This window comes from Tripterygium wilfordii, chromosome 17 (assembly GCF_013401445.1).
Source record: "Tripterygium wilfordii isolate XIE 37 chromosome 17, ASM1340144v1, whole genome shotgun sequence".
NCBI lineage: Eukaryota > Viridiplantae > Streptophyta > Magnoliopsida > Celastrales > Celastraceae > Tripterygium > Tripterygium wilfordii.
The window spans coordinates 11,447,232-11,473,373 of NC_052248.1; the positions used below are offsets into that span (position 1 = coordinate 11,447,232).

General features: G+C 39.9%; 1 protein-coding gene across 2 annotated transcripts; it reads right to left on the reverse strand.

Annotated features, from left to right (window-relative positions):
• LOC119982456 (K(+) efflux antiporter 3, chloroplastic) lies at positions 1-26,040 on the reverse strand. 2 transcript variants are annotated; one of them, XM_038825838.1, is made up of 19 exons: positions 25,819-26,040; positions 24,463-24,855; positions 22,324-22,425; positions 21,254-21,334; positions 20,603-20,704; positions 7,302-7,379; positions 5,424-5,492; positions 5,193-5,243; positions 3,914-4,027; positions 3,727-3,828; positions 3,510-3,644; positions 3,163-3,344; positions 2,929-3,064; positions 2,507-2,575; positions 2,323-2,424; positions 1,519-1,680; positions 992-1,081; positions 729-890; positions 1-513 (listed from the first exon to the last, which is right to left on the reverse strand). In XM_038825838.1, the coding sequence occupies exons 1-19, from the start codon at positions 25,867-25,869 to the stop codon at positions 328-330; spliced, it is 2,367 nt and encodes a 788-aa protein (XP_038681766.1). In that variant the 5' UTR covers positions 25,870-26,040; the 3' UTR covers positions 1-327. The 2 variants fall into 2 exon arrangements, with proteins under 2 accessions (XP_038681766.1, XP_038681765.1); XM_038825837.1 differs by having other exon boundaries at positions 1-624.
• Between the last annotated feature and the right edge of the window lie 102 nt (positions 26,041-26,142).

The following is a 26,142-nucleotide window of genomic DNA, read 5'->3' on the forward strand; positions in this document are numbered from 1 at the left end:
TTTATACAAAAGAGAGCAAAAGTAAGCTATCATTGAATCATTTTATGGTAGATAACAAGATCAATAATAGTCATTCTCTGGTCCAAGAAAGTCTGGTCCAAGAAAGAATTGAAACCCTAATAAAACCCCTATGGACTGCTCCAGTGCTCCTGCCGTTAAAAAGGCCAGTCTCACTCTTCGCAATCCTCTAGAGCTTCTCTCTATGCCTATGTTAGACTTAGCAGCAAAATTAGTGAACTTACCCTACTTAAATGGAGCTATTACTTACACACAAGCAATAAAATCATTAAGAAGGCTATAGCAGTAATTGAAATATGCACACTCCTTTTAAGCTTCATTTCTAGTTGTTGTACAAGGTTCCGATAACCCAACCAAATCTTTCTCTGTTTCTGCATTTTCAGCCTCACCCGGAAGACTAACGTCTCCATTTAGATCACAATATAAAACGCCGTTGCCCTCTAGATCATCAGACAGTTGTACCTCATTATCATTTGCTATCTGATCTGCCTTGCCCTGCAAGCTTAAAACTTCAGTCGCATCTGTCTCATTCACTTTAGGCAACTCGTTATCACGAGATGTAGATGAAATAGTTGTTTGCATTCCAATAAAGTCAGCCACTCTCACCTTATTATGCAAAAAAATAGTTCATGAATTACAGAAAATGACTGCTTAAAAATGGTATGTGGTGCACCTTAATCAGTGATTTCTTAATACAAATATAGCTATACCTGCAAGGAGTTCATATTGTCGAATTCTCGATCTTCCGTTTTATTGAGTGCGTCAAGAGCTTGCAGCTCCATAGAGTCCCGAAAAAGCTGACTCAGAAAGGTCACATCATCAGACATGACACCAAGCCCCTTCAAAAGCTTTGAGCCAAGCTGTAGACTTGTCTGTGCAAGTAGGATATTCATTCAGAATGAGCAAACAAAATTAAAAGACTGGGCTTGGTCATAAGAAAAAGAATCAGAGATAATTTAATTTAGTTTTAAACCTCTGCATTCTCCAAAATAGCATCGGTTGCCCCTGCTTTCTTCAGATCCAAAAGATGCGTGAGGTCTTGAGCTCTTGCATAAATAGGGGTCTACTGACAGAATTTCACAAGATTAGCAATCAAAGTATCTGTTTATATAGATTTGCGAAAGCCAAAGAACCAATAAATAGGTTCAGACTTCTTAATAGCATTGATGCAAAACAATGCATGAAAAATTAGCAGAGTAGCCTTCTCGTTCCCACATCTTGTGGCTAAAATAAAAAAAGAAGTCTTTCGTAGGACTAAAAGCTCACTGAATCAATAACAAAATCAGTCTTTAAGTTTGTTTCATCAAATGACTATTGCAGCCAGAGAGCCCAAGAAAACAATATGGTTTTCTACTTCCTCCTATACTTTTATGTTCAACTCAAATATTATGAGATTATTTCTGCTTCTTGCCGTTAATCTCTGTAGACGTGCTACAATACTGTGTTTGTCGCACATGAGCAAATACACTATATATGCACATAAACAATCATTAGAGTTACCGAAGGGAAGGCAAGTCGAAGCCTTTGGACAGCCGCCATTGACCTTGTCTTTTCAGTATACATGATCATGAAAGCTTTTGGAGAAGAAACACCAGCAGATTGCAAAACTGCCGGACGTGAACCGTCCCCATAAAAAATTGGGAAACCAAGTTTTCTGGATGCCTGTATGATCAGAAAATCAAGTTGCCAATATGGAAAAAAGCTTTCAAAAGCATTGCAAAGCTAGCAATATATTGCAGGAAAACAAACTTTACACAAGTATTAGATGATCAATTCTTCTTAATCACTGACACAGCACAATGAATTGTCAAGCAGTTAGTAATGAATTTCACATCACAAGAAGGTCTTCTCAGATGTCCTCACAATAACTTAAAACAGGAAGATATTGAAATAACATTTATTATAATGGCGCGAATCATAACAATCAACATAATCCTAATCAAATCAATGGTGACAACAATCAACATATTCCTAATCAAATCAATGATGACAGAAATCAACGTTATCCTAATCTAATCAATGATGACAACAATCAACATAATCCTAATCAAATCAATGATGACAACAATTTCACCAAGAAAATCTACGATGCTTTGTATCTTGGAATCCAGATTACTCAAACCATAGAATTCATAAAAGTAGTTTTTTTTCCAGAATTTGGATGGAATTTGAATAGGATTGTTAAGATATATTTATAGAACCAACTATATCACATATCAGAGAGAACATACAGTGACTGGCTCCTTTAGTGAATCATAGGTTTCTCAAATTTAGATAAGCAATAGTAATGAGTAGCTTTCTGACCTTTATTACTGAAAGATCCAAATCAAAAGCTACACAAGGCCATCCAGCAATGTCGCCATCTACCCCAGCAGCCAATGGGGTTGACAAGAAATTGGCAAGGACCTACATGCGGAAACATGGGAACACTAAGATAACTGACTTGAAAAGCCTAGAGAATATTTAATAGTAGATAATATTTGTGTACCTGACCCATCTGTCCAAATCCAAGAATTACAATAGGTTCACTAGTGTTGAAGTTAACCATCTCTGCTCTCTGCAAAAATTTCATCCAAATTCAGGCACATCAAACTGAAAATAAATAAATATATATATATATATATAATTAAAAATGTTCATAAGAGTTCCTCCCAGTGAGTAGGGTGATTTCAATAATTTAAATCTAGTAATGACTGGTCCTTACCACACAACTATTGATTGATGCAAAACTACCAACAAACTCTAAGAAATTACATTATATGATGTTATGCAATCATGAGGTCAATACCTGACAGATAATCATTATGAAGTCATGACACAAATTAACAATTAGACCACATTAGTGGCCTACTATATTGATTAGTCTTTCTTGGTAGAATTTATAACATAAACTTCCATGAAGGAACATACATCTTCTACATCAAACTTGTCATCAAGGAAATCAGCTGCCCTTCTTCCCACTTCGTTGAGCGATGGGGTCAATGCCATTGACAATACAACCACAATTATGAGCAGCTTGTTAAGCTCAAGGGGTAGGACACCAAGCCTGCTTCCAAGAAGCCACAATAGATTATAAGGAAAAAACGAAAAAAATTAATAAAACACTATTCCGTAATTATATAATTCAAGAGACTCAAGACTGACCTGTTTGCTAGTGAAAAAACTACAAAACCAAATTCACCTCCTTGTGATAAAAGCAATCCTATCCTTACACTTTCTTGCAAAGAAAGTCCAACACGGGGACCTATTGCTGTTATAATCAGTGTTTTGATGACAATTAGACCCGCCAATAGTGAAAGCACATTTGGCCACTCACGGTAAAGGAGCTGCACAGAAAACACAATTTGTGCAAAAGAAAATTTAGAGTATCCCTAACGGATATGCTGCTGTAGCTTGATAGTCCACAGCAAATGAAAACATATCAAAATCGATGTCAAATAGTACCTGCTGAATCATTCTAAGAACTAGAATAGCAAGGAAGCTAATAGTACCTGCATGTCAATAGAAGTACCAGTAGTCACAAAAAATAACCCGAGAAGTAAGCCTCTAAATGGCCTTATATCAGCTTCAATTTGAGTTCGAAAATTTGTTTCTGCCAACAATGCCCCAGCCAGAAATGCTCCCAGCTGCACAGTCATATCAACTTCAGAAGTTGACTTCAAAATATCAATCCAAAATCGTAATTGGTGGTTGAGAAGATGTCTAAACCGTATCGCTAAAACCCAACTTCTGGGTAAGAAGTGAAGTTCCAGCAACTGTTAGTAGGCAGAGAGCAACAAAAGCCTCTGAGCTCCTCGCTTCTGCTACGACCTAAAATGAAAAAAAAACACACACACACATATTTTAGTGTATATGTTGCATATGTATGTACAAATAAATCAAGTATGCTCCCCACCTCGAAAATTCGCCTTAGAAGGTATTTCCCTCCTAAAGAAAGCAGTCCAAGTCCACCTAAAGCCTTTAAACTTTCTTTCACAAGCATTGGCCATATACTTTCCTCAACCAAATTCTGGATGGAAGGGGGTGGGGGACCAGAGAAAAAAAGGAAATTACAACAATGTACACAGAGGAGGTTGATGTAGGACAATCTCACAATAGTAAATTACTCAACAACAAGATGATTCAATTGTTATCACCAAGATGAAAGCAATACATCTAAAATGAGCACTGTGCAAAAGCTAACATCAAGGTACACTATGTGTAACCTTTGCAGAAAAATGAAGAACAAGTACAATAGTAAGAAAGAAAAAATAACATATTTGCTACTACCCATGGTTAATTAACAGTTAAAGTGAACCACAGTTTAATGTAACTTGTACCTTATCCCACAGATCCAAACTCTATTAATTCCCTACATAAACTTGAGAAGATGACACTCCAAATTGCCAATTAGACATTGCATTCATTGATATGCGAAGGAAAAATCACATCCCTTCACAACAAGCAGATATTCGTGTTCGTCAAGAAAAGCAACTATTTCAGAATGTCAGGTTTGATATTCACCAATATTTGCGTTACTCAAGCCAGAGAAGTGCAAGAACAGGATCAGGTTTGACCTCTTTTGTTACAATAAAAAAAAGAAAGGACTGGTACTAAACTAGTAGATACGGTTGCGTCAGTGTATTCATCATCCAATTCATCATTGTTAGAATATATATAAATGATGTGAAACGCCCCAAACCAATAAGTTAACTTGTTGGGTTGGGATATTTCGCATCATTTATACACATTGTGTATTTGTGTGGACTACTGGGCTGGCAATCCAACAACCCAACACGTGCACAACAAATGGGGAGGCCCAATACCAAGGCTAAAGGCTACTCTCACACAAGGCCCTTACTTGGGGTAACAACAAACACAAAAGACCCACACTTGGGACAACAAACAAATGAGTGTTTAAATTGCAGAACCCAAGGCCTCCCGCCACCTGCAATGGAGCGTGACAGCATTGTTTCTTCCCCTTTTTCTACCACATGCTCACTGGCACCCCTGAGTCGCTGGAGCAACAAATTTATTTTTCACAAAGTACAGAAATATAATGGTCTTTATGAGCGAAAGTGCAACACATTGTGGTTTTTCAATTCATTTTCATGTTTTTTTTTAAGATAGATCTTTTGTAAATAATAAGTTGCAGTCATTCATTTTCATGAAGCAATTAGCAGGTTGTCATCTACCTGGCTCTCTAGTACTGGAAGTATGACTAGAAGAGGTACAACTGCAATGTCCTGAAAATAACAAAGAATGGAAGTGTTATTGGATATTCTATTTTTTATTACAACTTTGCATGATAACCTACCCAAAAATATTCACAACATAATACATAAGAGCATAACTGGCTATGAATGTTAAATTTTTCAAAAAAGCAAAGAAAAAATACAATCCTAAACATCAGCGTAAAATAGAACCTGCAGAAGAAGTATGCCCAAAGTTGCTGAGCCAAATCTTGTTGGAAGCTCACCCTTCTCTGCAAGAAGCTATAGATTATGCATCATCAGCTCTAGTATTATCTGTCAATGCAAGAGCTATACTGAACAAAAGAAGAAAATAAACACATAGATCAACTAAATAAAATAGAAACTTCCTTTATTTCCCATCACTTTTATCCTTTAATAGGCAATTAAATTAAAAAGAACAAATGGAGGAGCTTGAAACACAACAGAGAAAGAAGATAAAGGGGAAATAACAACTATAACAATGACAATTGGAAACACAACGGGGGGAGAAGTAGATGAACAACTTGAACTATGCTAATGTGCCAATTGACTATGGAGAATGAGATATTCTCATCCTGAAAGATTGAAAATAAAGAATTCTTCCATGACATCATAACAATATTATAGAGCTTCTATAACTTAACTTCACTCGCAACTAAGAAGGTAGCAATGTAGCTCCAATTGAAGAAAGTGAAGAAACACAAGCAACTGACAAAGAAAAAAACCCAATCTCTACACTCCAATTCTACCTAGCTTATGCATTAGCATGAATAAATGTAATTCTTTATCACCTCAAAGGATATCTTAATATGATGAAAGAAGTCTATGAATCATGTAGGTAGACTTACTGAAGTCTTCCTAATATTATACTCATCTCAACTATTTTCAGTAGAAAATCTACTAGCTATCTATTAATTCACTAACGGAAAAAATATTTCCAACTCTTACAAAATGCACCAATAAACTTCGAGCTGCTCTACATATCAGTTTCGAGTGATTTCAAGTTGAGTAACAACACAAGCAATAGAATGATGATACACTACCATACACGATTAGACAAATACACCTCCATCTACTATTTAGTGAGTATTTCTTTTATTTTAGCATTCCTTGTAATATCTTAACTTCAGCTTTATTTGCATTTCTTCAATATTAAGTGTGGATACCCCATTTCATAGAGGGATAGCAAGATTCACTAAGGGAATGAGTGAAATGTCAAGTTAAAACAAAATTTTTGATAGTAAATAAATTCATGATAGGGAGTTAAGCAATGAAAATTGTAAAGAATTTATATGTTGAGGTTTGATATCCTCAAACATAAGCTTTATTTGATATTTCAAATTTAAGAAAGGGTGAACCTTGGCCTACTGGTAAAGTTGCACGATTTGCATCATTGCAACCTAGGGGCTAGGGTTCAAAACATGGAAACAACCTATCTATAAATGCAGGGTAAGGCTTTGGTAGGTCTGTATTACCCAGACTTGCATTCACTACATCAGTTTAGTGCACCAGCTAGTGTAACCTAAAACTACTTTATCAGAAACCATCATTCCGCCCGATGACTAAAAGTGCTGATTGTTAAGAATAGACAGGACATCTTTGCACTCCAGCAATTTTGTTTATGAGTATTGTACCAAACCACCAGATCGCATCGGAAATCTAGACAGCAACATCACAATGGATTTTACTTTTTCTTATTAATTTATGTACAGTCAGATAAGTGCCCTCCTGTTACATGTACATAAATGTAATCATTTTTTTTGCTACTTGAGATAATGAATTGATTCTTGCCTCCATCTTGTTCTCCGTTTACTGGGTTTGGTTTTGTGTTATGGTTGTAAATCTTTACACTAACAAATAAAGAATGTAGTAAGCTTGGGACACGTCTTAAGTTCAGTATGACCAATTATAAAGATTCAAATATATATATCTACATATATATATAAATGACGTAAATATATTATATGAACACCATCAGTTTTATCTTGACTGCTTGGACAGTTGGATTATCAGAGATATAGTTACTGCCTCTCAGGAGAACTACAATAATAATTCAAGCAACTGGGGTACCTGTAGAACAAAAGCGGAAGAAGATAATGAAAGAGCAGCACCAATCACAACAGCCTCATCAATGCTTCTGATATTCACCTGAAATTCACAAGGAAAGTGTTAGGACTAGTAATTTTGCCATGAAACCCAATAAGTTAACTTGTTGGGTTGGGACATATCACATCATTTATACACATTCTAACTCTCCCTCTCATGTGTAGGATGGACAATCCGATGGCCCAACACGAGCACAACAAACGAGGCCCAACATTAGGGCTACTCTTAGACAAGACCCACACATAGGGGCAACAACAAATACACACAAAGGCCCACACTTAGGGGTAACAACAAATGGGGGTTTAAATTATAGAAAGTAAGGTTTGAACCCAAGATGCTCTGATACCATGTTAAGATTAGTTACTTTGCTGTCAAACCCAATAAGTTAACTTCTTGGGTAGGGACATTTCACATCATTTACATATTCTAACAAAGAGAAATAAAAAATCATCTAACAATTCATTATGTTTTTGCTAGAGGATTTTCACTGGTCTTATCAAGAGCATGATAGAACCGTGGTCATCAAGAAATATGGAAGGAAGGGGACACGTGGAATAGCATGATTGGAACACCTGCTTAGTTTTCACTGGTTTAATATTTTGTCCTTACTGTTGTTGCTTTTGCTTTTAGGGTGGGAGGAGTGGAGCAGAGAGGTCATTCTGTTTTTACTGGGTTTTGTTGTGGGGAGGTACTAGTCCCTCGAAGACTAGCTTATCTTGTTCTCTCTTACTGTTTTCTTGTTCAATCAATACAATCCTCCTTGAGAGGCCTACTTTGATCTATATACTTTGGGATTGTTTGAGTCTTGTTGTTTGCATTTCATCATTGGTATCAGAGGCGGTCTTTCCTCGGCTATGGTTAAATCGAGAATGGAGGGTCGAGCTGATGACTTGGAGAAAGATGTTGGTGAGTTGCAAACCATGGTGGGTAGTCTCAAATCTGATATGGAGACCATGAAATTGTATATGGAAGAGATGCGTAACCTGTTGCAGGTCCACACGGTGGACAAGGGGAAAGCTCCAGTGGATGGGGAGACGTCTCGGGCGACGGAAGAAGTCTTGCAATACGAAAGGCGATCTACGTCTGACGGAGAGACAAATCGTCGACGACTGGAGATGCCGCTTTTCTCAGGTGAAGACCCATCTGGTTGGCTTTTCAAGGCTGAAAGGTATTTCTCTGTCAATCAATTGGGTGATACAGAGAAGCTGGCTGCAGCAGTGGTGTGTTTGGAGGGCAAGGCTCTTAGTTGGTTTCAATGGATGGAGGTGCGATCTCCTATCTCTACTTGGCCTAATTTTCGCAGCAAGCTACGTCGGCGTTTTCGGAGCTCTCAATCTGGGAATGACCATGAGCTATTGGTGGCGGTCAAGCATATCACCACTATCGCTGATTTCCGGGAAAGATTTGAGCAACTTTCTGCCCCCCTTCCTGATGTTGGAGAAGAGACACTGTACGGTATTTTTATGAATGGGCTGAAGGAAGAAGTTAAGGCAGAGATTAGGTTAAATCCTCCTCACACTCTTTCAGGCTTAATGGATCTGGCCCAACGAGTTGAAGAACGAAATGAGGCTCTCATTAAGGCCCAACCCACTTATATCTCTTCAAGACCCACATCTTCTTCCAATAGGACGGTAACTCCCTCTGGTCATTTAGTTCGTTCCTCTGAACTAGGGCGCAATACTTCAGACTTCCCAAGAGTTGTTCGTGAAATCAAACCCACAGTAGCTGCAGTACCTCCAAAACGCGACTCTGTACGTCGTCTCTCGGAAAAGGAAGTTCAGCAAAGGCGGGAGAAGGGACTTTGCTTTCATTGCGATGAAAAATACCATCCGGGCCATAGATGTAAGAACAAATCTCTGCAAGTTTTACTGCTCTTTGAGGAGCCTGAACCTCCGGAGGAGGCAGATACTGGTGTCACTAAAGAAGAGCTTCAAGCTCTGCCAGAGGAAGAGGAAAGCAATCTGGAAATTTCAATGAATTCTATTATTGGGGTTTCTCCCAATAACAGTACACTTAAGGTTAGAGGGTGTTTACAGGGCAAGGATGTTATTATCCTCATTGACAGTGGCGCGTCACATAACTTCATATCTGCAGATGTAGTGAATTTATTGCAGGTCCCTATCGATAGTCGGAGGAAATTTGTGGTCCAAGTTGGCAATGGGGTGTGTGTCAAAGGCGTCGGGGTATGCCGAGCAATTTCAGTGGTTATTCAAGGGATTCAAGTGCGTGAGACCTTCCATGTGATAGACCTAGGAAGTGCAGATCTTGTTCTTGGAGTTGCGTGGCTGCAGTCCTTAGGTGAAATTTCAACAAATTATCAAACACTCACTATGAAATTTAATTTAGCGGGACATCAAGTGGTGTGGCAAGGTGATCCCACTTTATCAAAAACCTTGGTGTCTCTGAAGTCTATGCTGAAGCTCTTAAAACATGAAGAGATGGGTTTTTGGGTTGAATTTGGTAATTACCAGGTTCATGAACAGCAGAAGTTTAGCTGCCAAGTGGATACACTTTCACATGAGCAACCTCATGAATTGCAAGAATTATTGGCAGAGTTCAAACCAGTTTTCACTCCACACACAGGTCTTCCTATTGCTAGGCCCCATGATCATGCGATACGGTTGAAAGAGGGAGCAAATCCTCCAAATCTTCGTCCTTATCGGTATCCCCATTTTCAGAAAAATGAGATTGAAAAGTTGGTCAGAGAAATGCTAGCTCCAGGGATTATCAAACCCAGTATTAGTCCATATTCTAGCCCGGTTTTGTTGGTGAAGAAAAAAGATGGAGGTTGGCGAATGTGCGTTGACTATCGGGCTTTAAACAAGCTTACCATCCCAGATAAATTTCCCATTCCTATCATTGATGAGCTCTTGGATGAACTTAATGGTGCAACTATTTTTTCGAAATTGGATTTGAAGTCAGGCTATCACCAAATTCGTGTCCGGAAGGAAGATACGGAGAAAACGGCTTTCCGCACTCATGAAGGGCACTATGAATTCCTTGTCATGCCTTTTGGTTTGACCAACGCACCATCAACTTTTCAATCCCTCATGAATGAAATTTTCAGACCGTATTTGCGCAAATTTATCCTCGTATTTTTTGATGATATACTGATTTTCAGTAAGTGTTTTGACTCCCATTTGAAGCATCTCCATAGTACTTTTGAGATCCTTCAGCAGAACATGCTTGTGGTCAATCAAAAGAAGTGTGCTTTTGCTCAACCTCGGGTGGAATATCTTGGGCATATCATTTCAGCAGCAGGGGTGGAGGCAGACCCTTCGAAAGTCGACAGTATGATTTCTTGGTCTCCTCCAACCACAATTAAATCATTACGAGGGTTCTTGGGACTTACGGGATACTATCGTCGATTTGTTCAAAATTATGGAAAGCTTGCTGCCCCACTTACCTCTCTTTTAAAAACAAATTCATTTATTTGGAATGCAGCTGCACAGCGGGCTTTTGATGCTCTTAAGGCAGCCATGGTAAGTGTCCCTGTTTTAGCTCTCCCAGATTTTACTAAACTGTTTGTGGTTGAAACAGACGCATCAGGTACAGGTATTGGTGCCGTTCTTATGCAAGATGGACATCCCCTTGCTTATTTCAGCCAATCGCTCTCCCCTCGAGCTCAAGGAAAATCTGTTTATGAAAGAGAATTGATGACTATTGTTCTCGCGGTACTTAAATGGCGTCATTACCTGTTGGGGCGGAAATTTCTTGTAAGGACAGATCAAAGCAGCCTTAAGTTTCTTCTAGATCAGCGGCTCGTTCATGAAGGACAACAAAAATGGCTTACTAAGCTGATTGGGTTCGACTTTGAGATTCAGTACCGCCCTGGTGCGAGTAACAAAGTGGTTGATGCCTTGTCCCGGAAGGATGAATTTCGTGCGCTGGGTACTAAAACAGGTTCTAACAATCCTCTCTTGTGTGATGATATTATGCAAATGGCTGCATTGTCAGTCACCTCTTGTCCAGCTTTGATTGAACTGCAGGAAGAGGTCATGGGGGACCCGAAGCTGAAGGAGATCATTCAATCACTCGTCATTGATCCTACTAGCCAGTATCCATATTCTTGGGTGGGAGGTTGTTTGTTATTTCATGGTAGGCTGGTGTTACCCAAAGATTCTCCACGTATTACAAGTATTATCAAGGAGTTTCATGCTACTCCTCAAGGAGGTCACTCGGGCTATCTACGCACATTAAAAAGGGTCTCGCATGTTTTGTATTGGCCTGGTATGCATACAGATGTGAAGCACTTTGTGATGCAATGTGAGGTATGCCAAAGGCATAAATATTCCACCCTAAAGCCTCAAGGACTACTCCAGCCTTTACCTGTACCAGCTGCCTCTTGGGAAGATTTAACTATGGATTTTGTGGGGGGCCTTCCAAGAATCCAAGGCATCGATACAGTGCTGGTGGTGGTCGATATGTTAACAAAATATGCTCATTTCTTGTTGTTAGGACATCCTTATTCTGCCAAGGAAGTTGCTAACTTATTTTTGAAGGTAGTTCGCTTGCATGGTTTTCCTACTACTATTGTAACTGACAGAGATAAGATTTTGTGAGCCAGTTCTGGGCAGCTCTCTTTAAATCTTCAGGGACTACCTTGAAGATGAGCACGGCTTATCACCCGGAGACCGATGGCCAAACGGAGGTGGTAAATCGTTGTATGGAAGAATATTTACGTTGTTTTGCTAGTGACCACCCCAAACAGTGGACGAAATGGATTCCGTGGGCGGAATATTGGTACAATACCACTTTCCACCGCTCAGCTGGAATGACTCCTTTTCAAGCCCTATATGGTCGCCCTCCACCAGCCTTTCTTAAGTTTTCTGGTGACCCTACTGTGGTAGATGAAGTTAATGTGCTCATGCAGGATAGGGATTTGATGCTCAATCAGTTACATGCTAATTTATCTAAGGCGCAGAATCGGATGAAGCAAAGTGCGGATGGCAAACGCAGGGATGTTTCATTCAGTCCAGGGGAGAAAGCATTTTTGAAGTTACGGCCCTATAGATTTCGTTCATTAGCGCGCCATCCTTATCACAAACTTAGCCCACGATACTATGGACCATTTTCTGTTTTGGAGAAGATTGGAGAAGTGGCCTATCGCCTAGATCTGCCTCCTCATACTGCTATACACCCTGTTTTCCATGTGTCTCAGTTAAAAAAAGTTTTATCTCCAGGAACTACTTGCCAGCCATTACCAGAAGCTCTCACGGATGACTTGGAATTACCTCTTGTTCCTGAGTATGTTAAACAGGTTCGAACTTTACTTAATGGTCAGCAAGAAGTTTTAATCAAATGGCAGCATTGCTCGGAGTGTGACAGTACTTGGGAGCCATCTGAAATGATCAAGGCGCAATTCCCATCTTTCAACCTTGAGGACAAGGTTGCTCTGTTAGAGGGGGGTAATGATAGAACCGTGGTCATCAAGAAATATGGAAGGAAGGGGACACGTGGAATAGCATGATTGGAACACCTGCTTAGTTTTCACTGGTTTAATATTTTGTCCTTACTGTTGTTGCTTTTGCTTTTAGGGTGGGAGGAGTGGAGCAGAGAGGTCATTCTGTTTTTACTGGGTTTTGTTGTGGGGAGGTACTAGTCCCTCAAAGACTAGCTTATCTTGTTCTCTCTTACTGTTTTCTTGTTCAATCAATACAATCCTCCTTGAGAGGCCTACTTTGATCTATATACTTTGGGATTGTTTGAGTCTTGTTGTTTGCATTTCATCAGAGCATATCACTGGAAACAATTTGAAGTGAGGCCAGAATTCATCGTTGAAAGGTATACCATATACCTTAGCCTTTTTAGAATAATATAATATGGCTTTTAAAATTTCATAGGTGCCCTCATCTTCACAGGGAGTGTCACACCTTTAGAAGAAAAAGGAAAAGGAAAAAAGAATCAGAAGTTCTGTTCATCTGTTTTTTCAGGCAACTGTCCACAATGAACGACATAAATCCAGAAAAATCCTAGAGTCCTTTCTCTGCTTCCACCAGTCAAATTCAGAGCTCATTTTGTAAACCTCTATGATCAAGTTGTAGATGATCAGGCATAACTAAAAAATGTAATTCAATATCAAAGAAGTCAAATGATGGTTCTCCGCTTTAGGTGAGCCACTAGAAGTCATGCACTTCTCATTCTCTCTCAGAAGCAATTAAAGGACACCCTCTCATTCACAATCAGATTCCCTCAAGTCTAGAAACCTCTATGAATCGACTTGAAAATGGCCCCACCTGAGCTCCCACTAACTTTGTTCTTGTTAAATACAGTGAGTTACAGTAAGATTCTGGATCAAAGATTTTGAATAGATTTCATTTCAGTTTTGCAGGAATAAAATAAGTTTGTGCATTTTGATGACAATCAAACTTCGTGTCTTGACTCCAGCTGACAAATAAAGGCATTAGAATAACAAAACATGTAATTTAATCCCTCTTTAAGAAGCAAAAATTTCACCACTCATGCAAACTTCTATTTAATCCACAAAAGCCAACACCAATATACATTACATACCTATAAAGAAAATTCAATATATCTTATTTATCTCTAGAATCCAAGACAAATCATGCAAGTCATAGCCAATGCAGATGACTTTCTACATTAATTAAAATAGTAAAATACTTTCTTAAAGCTCTCAACAAAAATATTAATCAAAGCCAGTATGAAGGTCTCCTTGCCCAGAAGAGCAAGAATGAAAGTAGAATGCAACTCAACCTTAAGAATCACTTCAACTGACTACATTCTCCACCATCAGAATGTCCAAAAAAAATGATGGGAACTATTTGTACCCCCGAATTAACTAAATACACCCCAAAAACTCAATCTAACAACACCCCAGTTAACCCTCCCAAATTCCCCCAAATTCTTCTCCCCTCTCTAGTGTTCCTTCTCTCTTTCTCCTCTCTCAAGTTCTCCTTCTCCTTCTCTTTCTCTCCTTCTCCTCTTTCCCGAGAGGCCAATAACAAGCAGAACAACCTTCCCAAACAGTTCAAGAACATGCAAATGGACAATGGCAAAAAAGGAGGTGGCAACAACAACAAAGGAGGCCAATATCTGAAGCTGCCACCATTGAAGGACTTGCAGAAATTGCCACCAAATCAGAACAATAACAACCAGTGAACAGAAACCCAACAAGTGAGTTATCCTTCTTGTCCCCTATCATTCCTCTCTCTGAAACACCTACTTGAGTTGAAGAATATGAGATCCAACGGGAGAGAGAAGAAGGAGAAGATTAAAGAGAATTTAGGGTTTATTTTGTTTTTTCTTTAATCTCAGCCGTTGGTGAGATCCAACGGCTGAAATTATGGAGTGTAGATTGTTAAATTTGGAAAAAAATTGAAATTGGGGTGTACTCATAAATGTTATAATTTTTACTGGGTTTATTTAGAATGGGGTGTGCTTAGTTAAGTAAGGGGTGCAAATAGTCCTCATAAAAAAAAAACGAGAGCCTAAGATATCGACACAGTACTGAAATGTAGAATCAAGCAATAACATGCACAAATGGTATGCAACACTAAATCTTGTTTTGGCTACAGAAAAGCTTATTCCAATCAACTGAGGAAAAAAAGAAGCCCAGAAGGACATGTCCACACTAACTCTTGCGGCCTAGTGACGGCCTACTTCTTATCCCTAGCATGAGTTGCAAGGTTTGATTTCCCCCTCCCACAAGAAAATTAAAAATATAAACCCAAAATTACCCATGTTAGAGATGTGTATTTTGTATATTTTTAGTATAGAAGGGTAGTATGGTCTTCTCTTCATTCTCTTGTCTATATACTCATGTATTACTCATTTGTTACACAATTTCATATCTATTATCATGGTATCTAGCTAAGTTTTTTTTTCCTACAATTTTTTTTCGTGCGGCACTCTTCTCCGACGAGCTCCTCCCAGTGCGCCACTGTTCCCAGCTCTCTCAGCCCAGCTCCGGCGAGATCTCGACAGATCTCTGCTGTCTGCCGACCAGCACTGCCCAGTTCGGTGCTCTCTGCGGCCGCTGTTCTCAGCTCTCTCAGTCCAGCTCCGGCGAGATCTCTGCTGCAGACCAGCACTGCCCAGTTCTCTGCCGACCAGCTTTGGTCCACTCTGCCAACCCAGCTGCCAGCTCCCAGCTCCGATCTCTCAGCTGCTGGCGAGCTTCTTCTAGTGCGCCTCTACTCTCATCTCTCTCGGCCCAGTTCTCTGCCGACCAGCACTGTCCAGATCGGTGCTCTCTGCCTCGTTTGGTCCACTCTGCCAACCCAGCCAGATCTGTTTTTTTTTTATCTTCTGACATTGCAGTTTGGCCCTCCATATTTCTGAAATTGCAATTTGGCCCTCCATATTTCTGAAATTGCAATTTGGTCCCTCCAGCTTTCTGACATTGCAGTTTGATCCCTCCAGCTTTCTGACATTGCAGTTTGGCCCTCCATATTTCTGAAATTGCAGTTTGGTCCTTCCAGCTTTCTGACATTGCAGTTTGGTCCCTCCAGCTTTCTGAACTTACAGTTTAGTCCCTACAGATTTTTTTTAAATTGTAGTTTGTATTGATGGCAACTCTTGGTGCTGATTTTCCACCTTTGCCGGGGACTGGTTCCTCTGCCACTCGGTCTTTGTCGACCTCGGCTGCATCATCGACGACCTTTGGTTTGACCACCCTTGACCTTCCTCGGGATTTTCTTCCCACTTCGACTGATTTTCGGCTCACTTCAGCCGGTGACTGGCCTACTTGGAGTGCCACGGTTCGTAATGCCTTGTTTGGCCGAGGGCTCTTATCTTATCTCACAGATGGTCCACCTGCTGATGGTTCTGATGATGTTTTAACTGCCTGGACTCTTCGAACTAACCGGGTCTCCAGTTATCTGATTGAGTCTCTCGACCCGGCTCTCCGTCCTGATCTAGTTACTCAAGCTGCCCATGTTGTTTGGAGATCTCTTACCGCTCGTTTTGTTGAGCGCAGTGGGGCTCGTCAGTATTCACTTCTCACTCAGGCTGCTACTGCTCGTCAGGATGATCGGTCTATTCAGCAGTTCTATCACCACATGCGTGGTTTTTGGCGTGAGTTGGAGGTTTTTCTCCCTGCTGGCAGTCATATTGCTGCTGATGTGATTTTTTGGGATATGCGTCACATGTACGAGTTTCTGATGGCTCTCCGCCCCGAGTTTGGTCCTCTGGTTGGTCAACTTATACATCGCGACCCCCCTCCCAGCCTCGAGACTGCAGTTGCTGAGTTAGTCGCCGAGGAGACTCGTCTTCGCCTATTAGGTGGGGTCAAGTCTACTCCTGCACCCTCTAGTTTCTCCGGTGTTCTTGCTGCAGCTCCCTCTGGTGTTTCCACAGCTCCCTCTGGTCGTCCTACTTGCCCTCATTGCATGCGGCCAGGTCATACTATAGATGACTGTTGGAAGCTCCACCCCGAGCGTCGTGTTGGACCTCGTGGCCGCGGCCGCCGTGCCTCCACTTCCACTGTTGCGGCTGTTACTCATGCACTTCCTTCTCCTGCTCCTGCTCCTGCTCTTGCTTTGCCTCAGATTGATATTCAGCAATTTCAGCAGTTCCAGCAGTATCAGCAGCGTCTTGAGCAGATGACTACTTCTTCTAGCACTGGTAGCACTCCTGCACCCTCTGCTTTCTCAGCCACTGGTATGTCTAGTACTTGGATTTTTGACTCTGGGGCCTCTCATCATATGACCTCTGATGCCTCACTGTTGACTGATTGTAGTCCCGCACCTCCTATTCCCTCTATTTACACTGCTGATGGTTCTCCATTGAGAGTTTCTCAGGCTGGCTCTATTACTACTACCTCAGAGCCCTCAGGCCATCTCTCTCTACCCTCTGTTCTTCATGCTCCACAATTGAGCATGAACCTTATTTCTGTTGGTGGTATATGTGATTTTGGCTATGATGTTTTATTCACACCCTCTTCTTGTCGTGTGCAGGATCCGTCTACCAGCAAGGTGATTGGCAGTGGTCGTAGAGTGGGTGGCCTCTATCATCTCCAGTCCCTCCACATTCCCTCCTCGCGTCCCAGTTTTTGTGGTCTTGCCTCTCCTACTCCTGATATCTGGCATAGACGATTAGGTCATATTTCTGAATCGCGACTGAAGAGTCTCTCCCTGTCTGGAGCTCTCGGTCGTGGTCCTTTTTCTGCTTTGAGTCCTTGTCTTGGTTGTAAGCTTGCTAAAGCTACAGCACTCCCCTTTTCCCCCAGTGTATCCCAAACTTCTAGTGTTTTTGATCTATTACATTCAGATATTTGGGGCCCTGCACCTCTCCCTTCTATTTGTGGTTATCGTTATTATGTTTCCTTTATTGATGACTTTACTCGCTATACTTGGGTCTATCTCTTACAACATCGCTCTGAGATTCTCTCTGTGTATGAGCATTTTACCACTATGATTTTCACCCAGTTCGATCGTCGCATCAAGAGGCTTCGCTCTGATTGTGCTCTTGAGTACTTGTCTTCTAGTATGCGCTCATTGCTCTCCTCTCACGGTACCATTTTTCAACACTCATGTCCTCACACACATGAGCAGAATGGTGTTGCTGAGAGGAAGCATCGACACATTCTAGAGACTACTCGGGCACTTCTACTTTCGGCTTCTGTGCCTCGTTCTTACTGGGCTGAGGCTGTTCTCACTTCAGTCAATCTTATCAACATTACTCCCTCTTCAGTTCTCCCTGGTCGTATCTCTCCTCATGAGCGGCTCTTCCACTCCCCACCTGACTACTCTCGTCTTCGCACATTTGGCTGCACTTGTTTTGTCCTATTACCTCCTCCTGAGCGTTCCAAATTGTCTCCTGTTTCTGTCAAATGTGTTCTCCTCGGTATCAGTGCTGAACACAAGGGTTATCGTTGCTACGATCCCTTGACTCGGCGCGTCCGTATCTCTCGTCATGTCTCCTTTCTTGAGGATGTTCATTATTTCTTCTCGACATCTCAGGATCTTACCTTTCTTACGCTTCCGCCTTTACCCACTCCTGAAATTTCTACTCTCTCTCCTCCTATTTCTTCTACCTCCATTCTAGATATTTCAATCTCTTCCACTCCCTCGGATTCTACTCCTACTGAGCCTAATCCTCCATCTTCCTCGTCCTCTGTTGGCCCTGATCACGTTCCCCCTGTACCTGATCCTCCATCTCCATCTTCATCATCGTCCTCGACTGATATTGTTCCTCCTCCTCCTTCATCTGGTATTACTCCTTATCCTCTTCACTACACCCGTGATCTTGACTATGTCCCATCTTCTAGTTTTGATACTACCTCATCCTCCTCGATCACTTGTCCATCATCTGCTAGTACGGATCCTCCTGCACCTCGCTATCCTCAGCGCGAGCTACGTCCTGTGGAGAGGTATGGTTATAGTTCTGTTTCCACTTATGCTCCACAGTTTACTGCTTTTCTTACTGCTCTTCATTCGGAGTCTGAGCCTAGTACATACAGTGAGGCATCTCAGTCCGTTCAGTGGCAGCAGGCTATGGCTGAGGAGTTTGAGGCTTTTAGGGAGACTCGGACTTGGGATGTGGTTCCTCTTCCTGTTGGTGTTAGGCCTATTGGCTGCAAATGGATTTACCGGGTCAAGCGTCGACCTGATGGGTCCATTGAGCGCTATAAGGCGCGTCTTGTAGCTAGAGGTTTTTCTCAGGTGCATGGTATTGATTATGATGAGACCTTTGCTCCAGTTGCTCAGATGACTACAGTTCGCACTTTATTGGCAGTTGCGGCAGTTAGTCAATGGCCTCTTCTTCAGATGGATGTGAAGAATGCCTTTCTCAATGGTGATCTCTCAGAAATTGTTTACATGCAACCCCCTCCTGGACTTCGGACTCCTCCTCAGCATGTTTGTCGCCTTCGTCGGGCTATCTATGGTCTCAAACAAGCCCCTCGGGCTTGGTTTGAGCGTTTTCGTCAGGTGGTGACTCAGGCTGGATTTACTGAGAGTTCTCAGGATCACTCTCTATTTGTTCGGTCATCCCCTCAGGGGCGGGCAATTCTGCTGTTGTATGTGGATGATATGATCATTACAGGTGATGATACCGCTGCCATACAGTATCTTCAGCGACACCTTCAGTCTCAGTTTCGGATGAAAGATCTTGGTTCTCTCAGGTATTTTCTTGGTATTGAGATTACTCGTTCTGATCATGGCATTCTGCTGTCCCAACAGAAGTATCTCTCTGACATCCTCAGTCGGGCTGCTCTCTCAGATACTCGCAGTGTTGACACTCCTCTTGAGCTTAATGTGAAGCTCCGTCCGACTGATGGTCAGCCTCTTCCTGATCCGACTCGCTACAGGCAGATTGTTGGTCAGCTTGTGTACCTATGCATCACTCGTCCGGATATTGCTCATGCTGTGAGTATTGTGAGTCAGTTTATGTCTGCTCCCAGCTCAGTTCACTACGGTGCTCTCCTTCGGATTCTTAGGTATCTCAGTGGGACTATGACTAGGTCCTTGTACTTATCATCATCCTCGCCTCTCACTCTTCAGGCATACTCAGATGCTGATTGGGCAGGTGATCCTACTTCTCGTCGCTCTATTACAGGCTACTGTGTGTTTCTTGGTGACTCTCTCATCTCTTGGCGCAGCAAGAAACAGAATGTAGTCTCTCTTTCTAGCACGGAGGCGGAATTTCGTGCCATGGCCACTACGGCTAAGGAGATTGTTCATCTACGTCGTCTCCTTAGTCACTTGGGTGTCCATATTTCTGGACCCACACCGATGCATTGTGACAACAGGAGTGCTATCCATATTGCCAGCAACCCTGTTTTTCACGAGAGGACGAAACACATTGAGATTGATTGTCACTTTGTTCGTGAGCAGTTTTTATCGGATGTTCTCTCCTTGCCTTTCACTTATTCTGTTGCACAGTTGGCGGATTTCTTCACGAAGTCTCACACTGTTTCTCGTCATCAGCTTCTTATTGGCAAACTCTCGGTGTTTGACCCACCTTGAGTTTGAGGGGGGGTGTTAGAGATGTGTATTTTGTATATTTTTAGTATAGAAGGGTAGTATGGTCTTCTCTTCATTCTCTTGTCTATATACTCATGTATTACTCATTTGTTACACAATTTCATATCTATTATCAACCCATGAAAAAAAAATTGTCCACACTATACAAGTTGGGGCATCAAGACTGGTATTTAAGTGGAAATTTATAGCAAAAATATTTGCATATAATGAATTCTTTACGTTTGAGATACTTGCCAAGTTTTTGGTTAGCGAGGTGAGGGGGGAGTTTCTAATAGTGATCTATATTTGATTAATGACATCCAGAAAAAAGGTTCTCACCAGATCAGATCTCGAGTGAAAAAGAAACTCCAAAATTCTTGTTCCAATAGCCCCATTCGGGGGAAGTTCAAATGCTGTGAAAGCAAGAGTGGATAATACAACCTTCAAAAGTCAATATGAAAAAGTGAAATCAGAGAGAATTTATACAAATGCCCGCTGATGATATTATGGGGAAAAAAAAAGTAGTCTCTAACAAGTAACATCTCATTTCATTACACTTGCAATAAAGACTGTACCTGAACATGTTAGACAGAGAGCAATTAGCAAATACTTGAAATAAGCGCCATCAAAGCCTCATTTCAGATATAGAAAATATTAAAAAAGTTCAAAACTATCATGAATTTGTTTTGAAAAATACACCAACTACACCAGCATTTTGATTGTGTTAACAAATAACAACAGCGTAGCAGCCTAATGCACCAACAATTGACCAGATAAAATATTAGAGGTGTTGCAGTCATTAAGAAACCAGTTAAAGCACAAACTTGTAACAAATTTAGGGCAAACTTATCTAAAGGACTTAATAAAACATTAGCCTATATATATGTGTGTGTGTGTGTGTGCGCGCGAGAGCATGTATGCATGTATTGAGCTATACTAAAACAGATACCTCTGACAATTAAAACAGGTTTTTTTTCGTCAACATGATACCTGAGTCAATCCCATCCCAAATGCGAATTTTGCAAGCGCTTTTAGACGAGCAAGTGAAAGCTCCAGACCCATCTCAAAAAGCTGAAAGAAAATGCATTATTTTGAGTTGAACACAAAACACAAGCTATATACGTAATCACATATTGACATACATGAGTTAACATTTAACAACGAGAGAAACTTAAATACTTTTTGGCATCTTTTCATTTTAGGAGCTAAGGAAATAATTAAAGAAAAACAAAAATGTCAGCAAAGAGACATGCCTAAATATCTTTCTTTCAATATCTGCTCATTGAAAATCTGCACATTGAACTAAAGCTTCTCTCTAGTCCCATTATAGTTAGACAAATGCAACCATGATAGACAACTTTTAGTCTATGTCTAAATAACCATCACTACTGAAAAAAGGGCGACGGAAAACCTCACTACTATTTTCTTCAATAACAGTATTGACCTATCCTAAACAACATATATGTTTTCCCAGAGTCGAAGATGATAAGGAACCCAAACACTAGAATATGCCCATCAATCAAATGGCATATTCTCAACATCATCCGAGCCTTTTATCGATAAATCAAATGGCATATTTTGAAAACAAATTAGGAATTGTAAGGCTATAATTCTCACACTTAGAAACAAATATATACATGTTCTGCAAAGTTTTCATCTCCTGCTGAAGAAAGTCAAACAAGTATGTAGAAAGAAAGGTATAAAAGCAACAGTGAGACATTTCACATCGCCTTATCTGGCCAAGCTAATTAAAATACTTGAATTCTAACCATTAACATGTATATAACATCCTTTTACGAAGGCCTAGATGACCACTGGATAAAAACTTTTTAGCAGTTAAACACTGCCTGATTGTCTGGATGCAAATGTTAGGCGAACCATGCTGATTTGCAGACTCTCAGTGAGCTTCAATTCGGCAAAATATTTCAAATTTTCATTTAACATCATAGAAACAAAATAAGGGCAAGAAAAGCAGTAGCAACAAGCCAACGACATTAATGTGATACTTTTCATGATGATTAACATTTCAAGCAGAACAACATCACAAAAAATGGACTTACCAAGAAAAGGATCCCCCATTCAGATAAAATCTTAACATCTGTAAGATTTCTTATGAAGCCAAACTGATTAAGTACAATGCCCGCAAAGAAAAAGCCAAGTATCTGGATCAGTCAGCAAAAGTTAATCATTGATCGAGATTTACGAAACACATTTTAGATCTACATTCAGATAAAGATCTAGAGGTTTTCAACGGTAAAACAAATATCTACAAATATGCATATGAATGCATGAGAAAACACGTAAATGTCCAGAATTGTCACATGGATGCACACCTATGCATATATATATATATATATATATAGACACACACATACATATATATAAAAGTAAACAACTCCCGTAGTGGGCGGGATCAGGGACATGTAGGATATACGCACCTTATCCCCACATGATATGTAGAAAGACTATTTTCAGAAATTGAACCTATGACCTCTAGGCCACATACACACACACATATATAGGTCAAAATAGATGAATAACAAGCTCATATGTTTCAACACATATACCAAAAAGAAAAGCATGAAGAAAATAGTCTATGAGAAAAATCAAAAGTGAAGTTACTTTTAAAACACCGAAGAACAAGACAATATTGTCTTTGTTTGTCAGATATACTTGAAAAGTACAAAAATTATGAGGACCTCATTAATGATGACATCAGACATCTTATTAAAACAGATAGATCATAGTTGATTTTGCACTTAAATGAGCATATTGAATTGAGTCAAGTTATCATTATGAACAGGATTCTCAAAATCAAAATTATCTTAAGCAAAGGGACATTGATGTAAGGATGATTGCTTTTCTCTATTTCTTCCTCTTCTAAAATACTACTTATGAAATAATCTCTCTATGAACACAAAAATATCAATGAGAAGAATCAAAATAAGTTCCTCAAATAATTTTAGGTGTGTAAAATTCTCATTCGTTTATCTTCTTGTTAGATACATATGGTGTGGGAGTTAACTTGATTATCCTATACAAAAAATATAAAATAACACCTGCTGATTTTACTAAAATGAAAATTGAAGTTTCCTTTATCGAACATTTAATATTGATTCATCTGCATAAATACTTTCATGCTGGCAGGTTTTAGTCAAATTTAAGTGATGATTAAAACCCAGATAAGCCACAAAAACTAGAGACCAGTCCAGTTATGGTTTAAATGTGGTTGAGCCGATGCCAACCCCCAGGCCCCCCCTGTGCCTCTTCTTAAATAGTTTTAGGTGTGTAAAATTCTCATTCATTTATCTTCATATTAGATACATATAGTGTGGGAGTTAACTTGATTATCCTATACAACAAATACAAAAAAAAACTACTGATTGTACTAAATTGAAAATTGAAGTTTCCTTTATTGAACATTGAATATTGATTCAACTGCAAAAACACTTTCATGCTGTCAGGTTTTAGTCAAATTTAAGTGATGATTAAAACCCAGATAAGCCACCAAACCCAGAGACCAGTCCAGTTATGGTTTAAATGTGGTTGAGCCAATGCCAATAAACAATTGCCCCCTTGTGCCTCTACTTTAGTAGTTAACATAGAAGAAGCCAAAACAAAAGTTACTATCTTACAAAGTAGAGATACGCTCCGTATGTGATTCTTAATTATAAAGCTCCACAAATTTTAACCAGTATTTTCTGACTAAGTTCATCAGTTTTAACAGCCGATTAACATAACCACATTCAATTTGACTAGTCATTGACCAAGTTTAAATTATGGTGCAAACCGGCAAGATAAACCAATATGACCGACTGGTCCAGTTCCCTATTCAAAAACTGCAATTTAATACAGCAAAAACATGATGGATATACTGCTTACCAAGATAAAGTCATTGGCATAACAAAATCTAAGTCTATATAAACCATTTAAGAGCACAAAATTCTTTTTATTATGTCCCAGTTATTCTGACCAAGTAAATAAAACTGGGTACCAAATTACAAAATCACTCCGTCCAAAATCCAAATTTATGCAAGTCTGCACACAAGTGGATCTTTTCAGTAGCTGACCTTATGAGTATTTAAGTAATTACACAAACAACTGTTTTAATCTAACATGAACCTTTAGACAGAAATTAAGAAGGGGAAAAGAGCTCCCCAGGAAAGCAAATATCATTGAAATACGAGCATTTTACTTACAGGGCTAGCTTTAATGATCTTGAACACGGGAACAACCACAACAGTCACACCTAAGAATGTCAAAGTATCCGATCCTAGATCATTAATGACATCAACAGCGTTGGCAACGTCAATAGATGCCCGTATTTGAGACCTAGATTGCCATCCCGATTTTCCGAAACCATTGTTAAAGAATTTCCTCTTATTAGATATCGAGGAATTTAGTAGAGGTGTGCCTTCAAAGACAAATCCCGAAACAAAATAAGCAGGATGCATCCTGTACTTTACGCCTAATGATGGCACACAAACTTGCTGCTTGTGGGAATGCGATGTATTGATAGATTGTACACAAAAAACTGAATTCTCATTATTGTTTTTCCAAGATGTGCTTTTTTGATTGAAAATAACGTGTCCCTGTCAAATGGCAAAGAAAAATAGAGATCAGGATATGACAACAACCCTACTTAGAAGAACATATAAGCTGAAAGTAGCGCATCTATTACAATGCCTGAGTTAACATGTAGTCGGTATAGCATACCCCACAAAAGATTAATCCTATAACACATTTGATGATCAAATTACTATATGTTTATAAACATCACAGGATCATGTTCTCCTCTTGCAGCATAATTATTGGAAAGATATGACCTCAAGTCCAATATCACCTCATCATGATATTCGCAGTTCACTATCCTCTCCTTTTTGGGAAAAGAGATCCTAAATAAAATGTATAAAAACTTTGACTCAAGAGAAGCAACCATTAAATTCACCTTAGTCCATATTAATATCCACTCTCTCTCTCTCTCTCTCTCTCTCTCTATCACACACACACACACACACACACATGTATATACATATGAATGCGAAATCATGAAAGCACAAAACACATAATCCATAAGTAAGCTACAAGAGTGTCAACAACCCCCAGCCAAAAAAATTGTAAAAACACTCTTTCAAACCCTTCTTTCTTATAGCCCCTTTAATTAGAAGACGGGATTCCCGGTTGCTGACTTTCATTTGGATTTCCAAATTTTCCGCATAACTGCTCCGACTTTTTTTCTTCCTCCCTAATTTCTTCAGTCTTCAACAAAATAATAAAACATCTTCCCGACTAAAAGGATTACATCCTAATGTTTGATTAGAACATGCTCTCTACCCAACTATTCCTCCAAACCAAAACTCGTAGTAAACTAAAGCAAACCAAAACACGGTGTAAACTAGAGCACGTGAAGGGTTTAATGAACAAACAAGGTAATTCCCAATCGAATACAAAAAACTCCAAGATTTAGCATTCTTTTAGTCTTCATGACACCACAATTGCAATATGACTTCCACCACACCAAAGAATCTAAAACTGAATAGTAGCGAAGAGATTACCTTAGGACTGCGGAAACAAGTTGCGGATTCCAACATAACTGCAAGACTCATAGCTCAAGAAGACCTAATTTGGAGTAATTTGAAATCGCATTTCTTTGCATCGATGACTAACAGCCACAGAACATAGAAGGAAGACAATGTTGAAGAAAGCTTTTTAGAGAGAAGGAGAAAGTTTCTATCCGTGCTGACTGCTGTGTGTGGAGAAGGAATTGGAAACGTTTGTCCTCCAAAGAAAGGCAAAAGGAGACAAATTGATATTTGAAAATCTTCAAAGGTAACGTATTTGTACACGTGGCGTTGATGATGTGGCTGGATAATTATTCA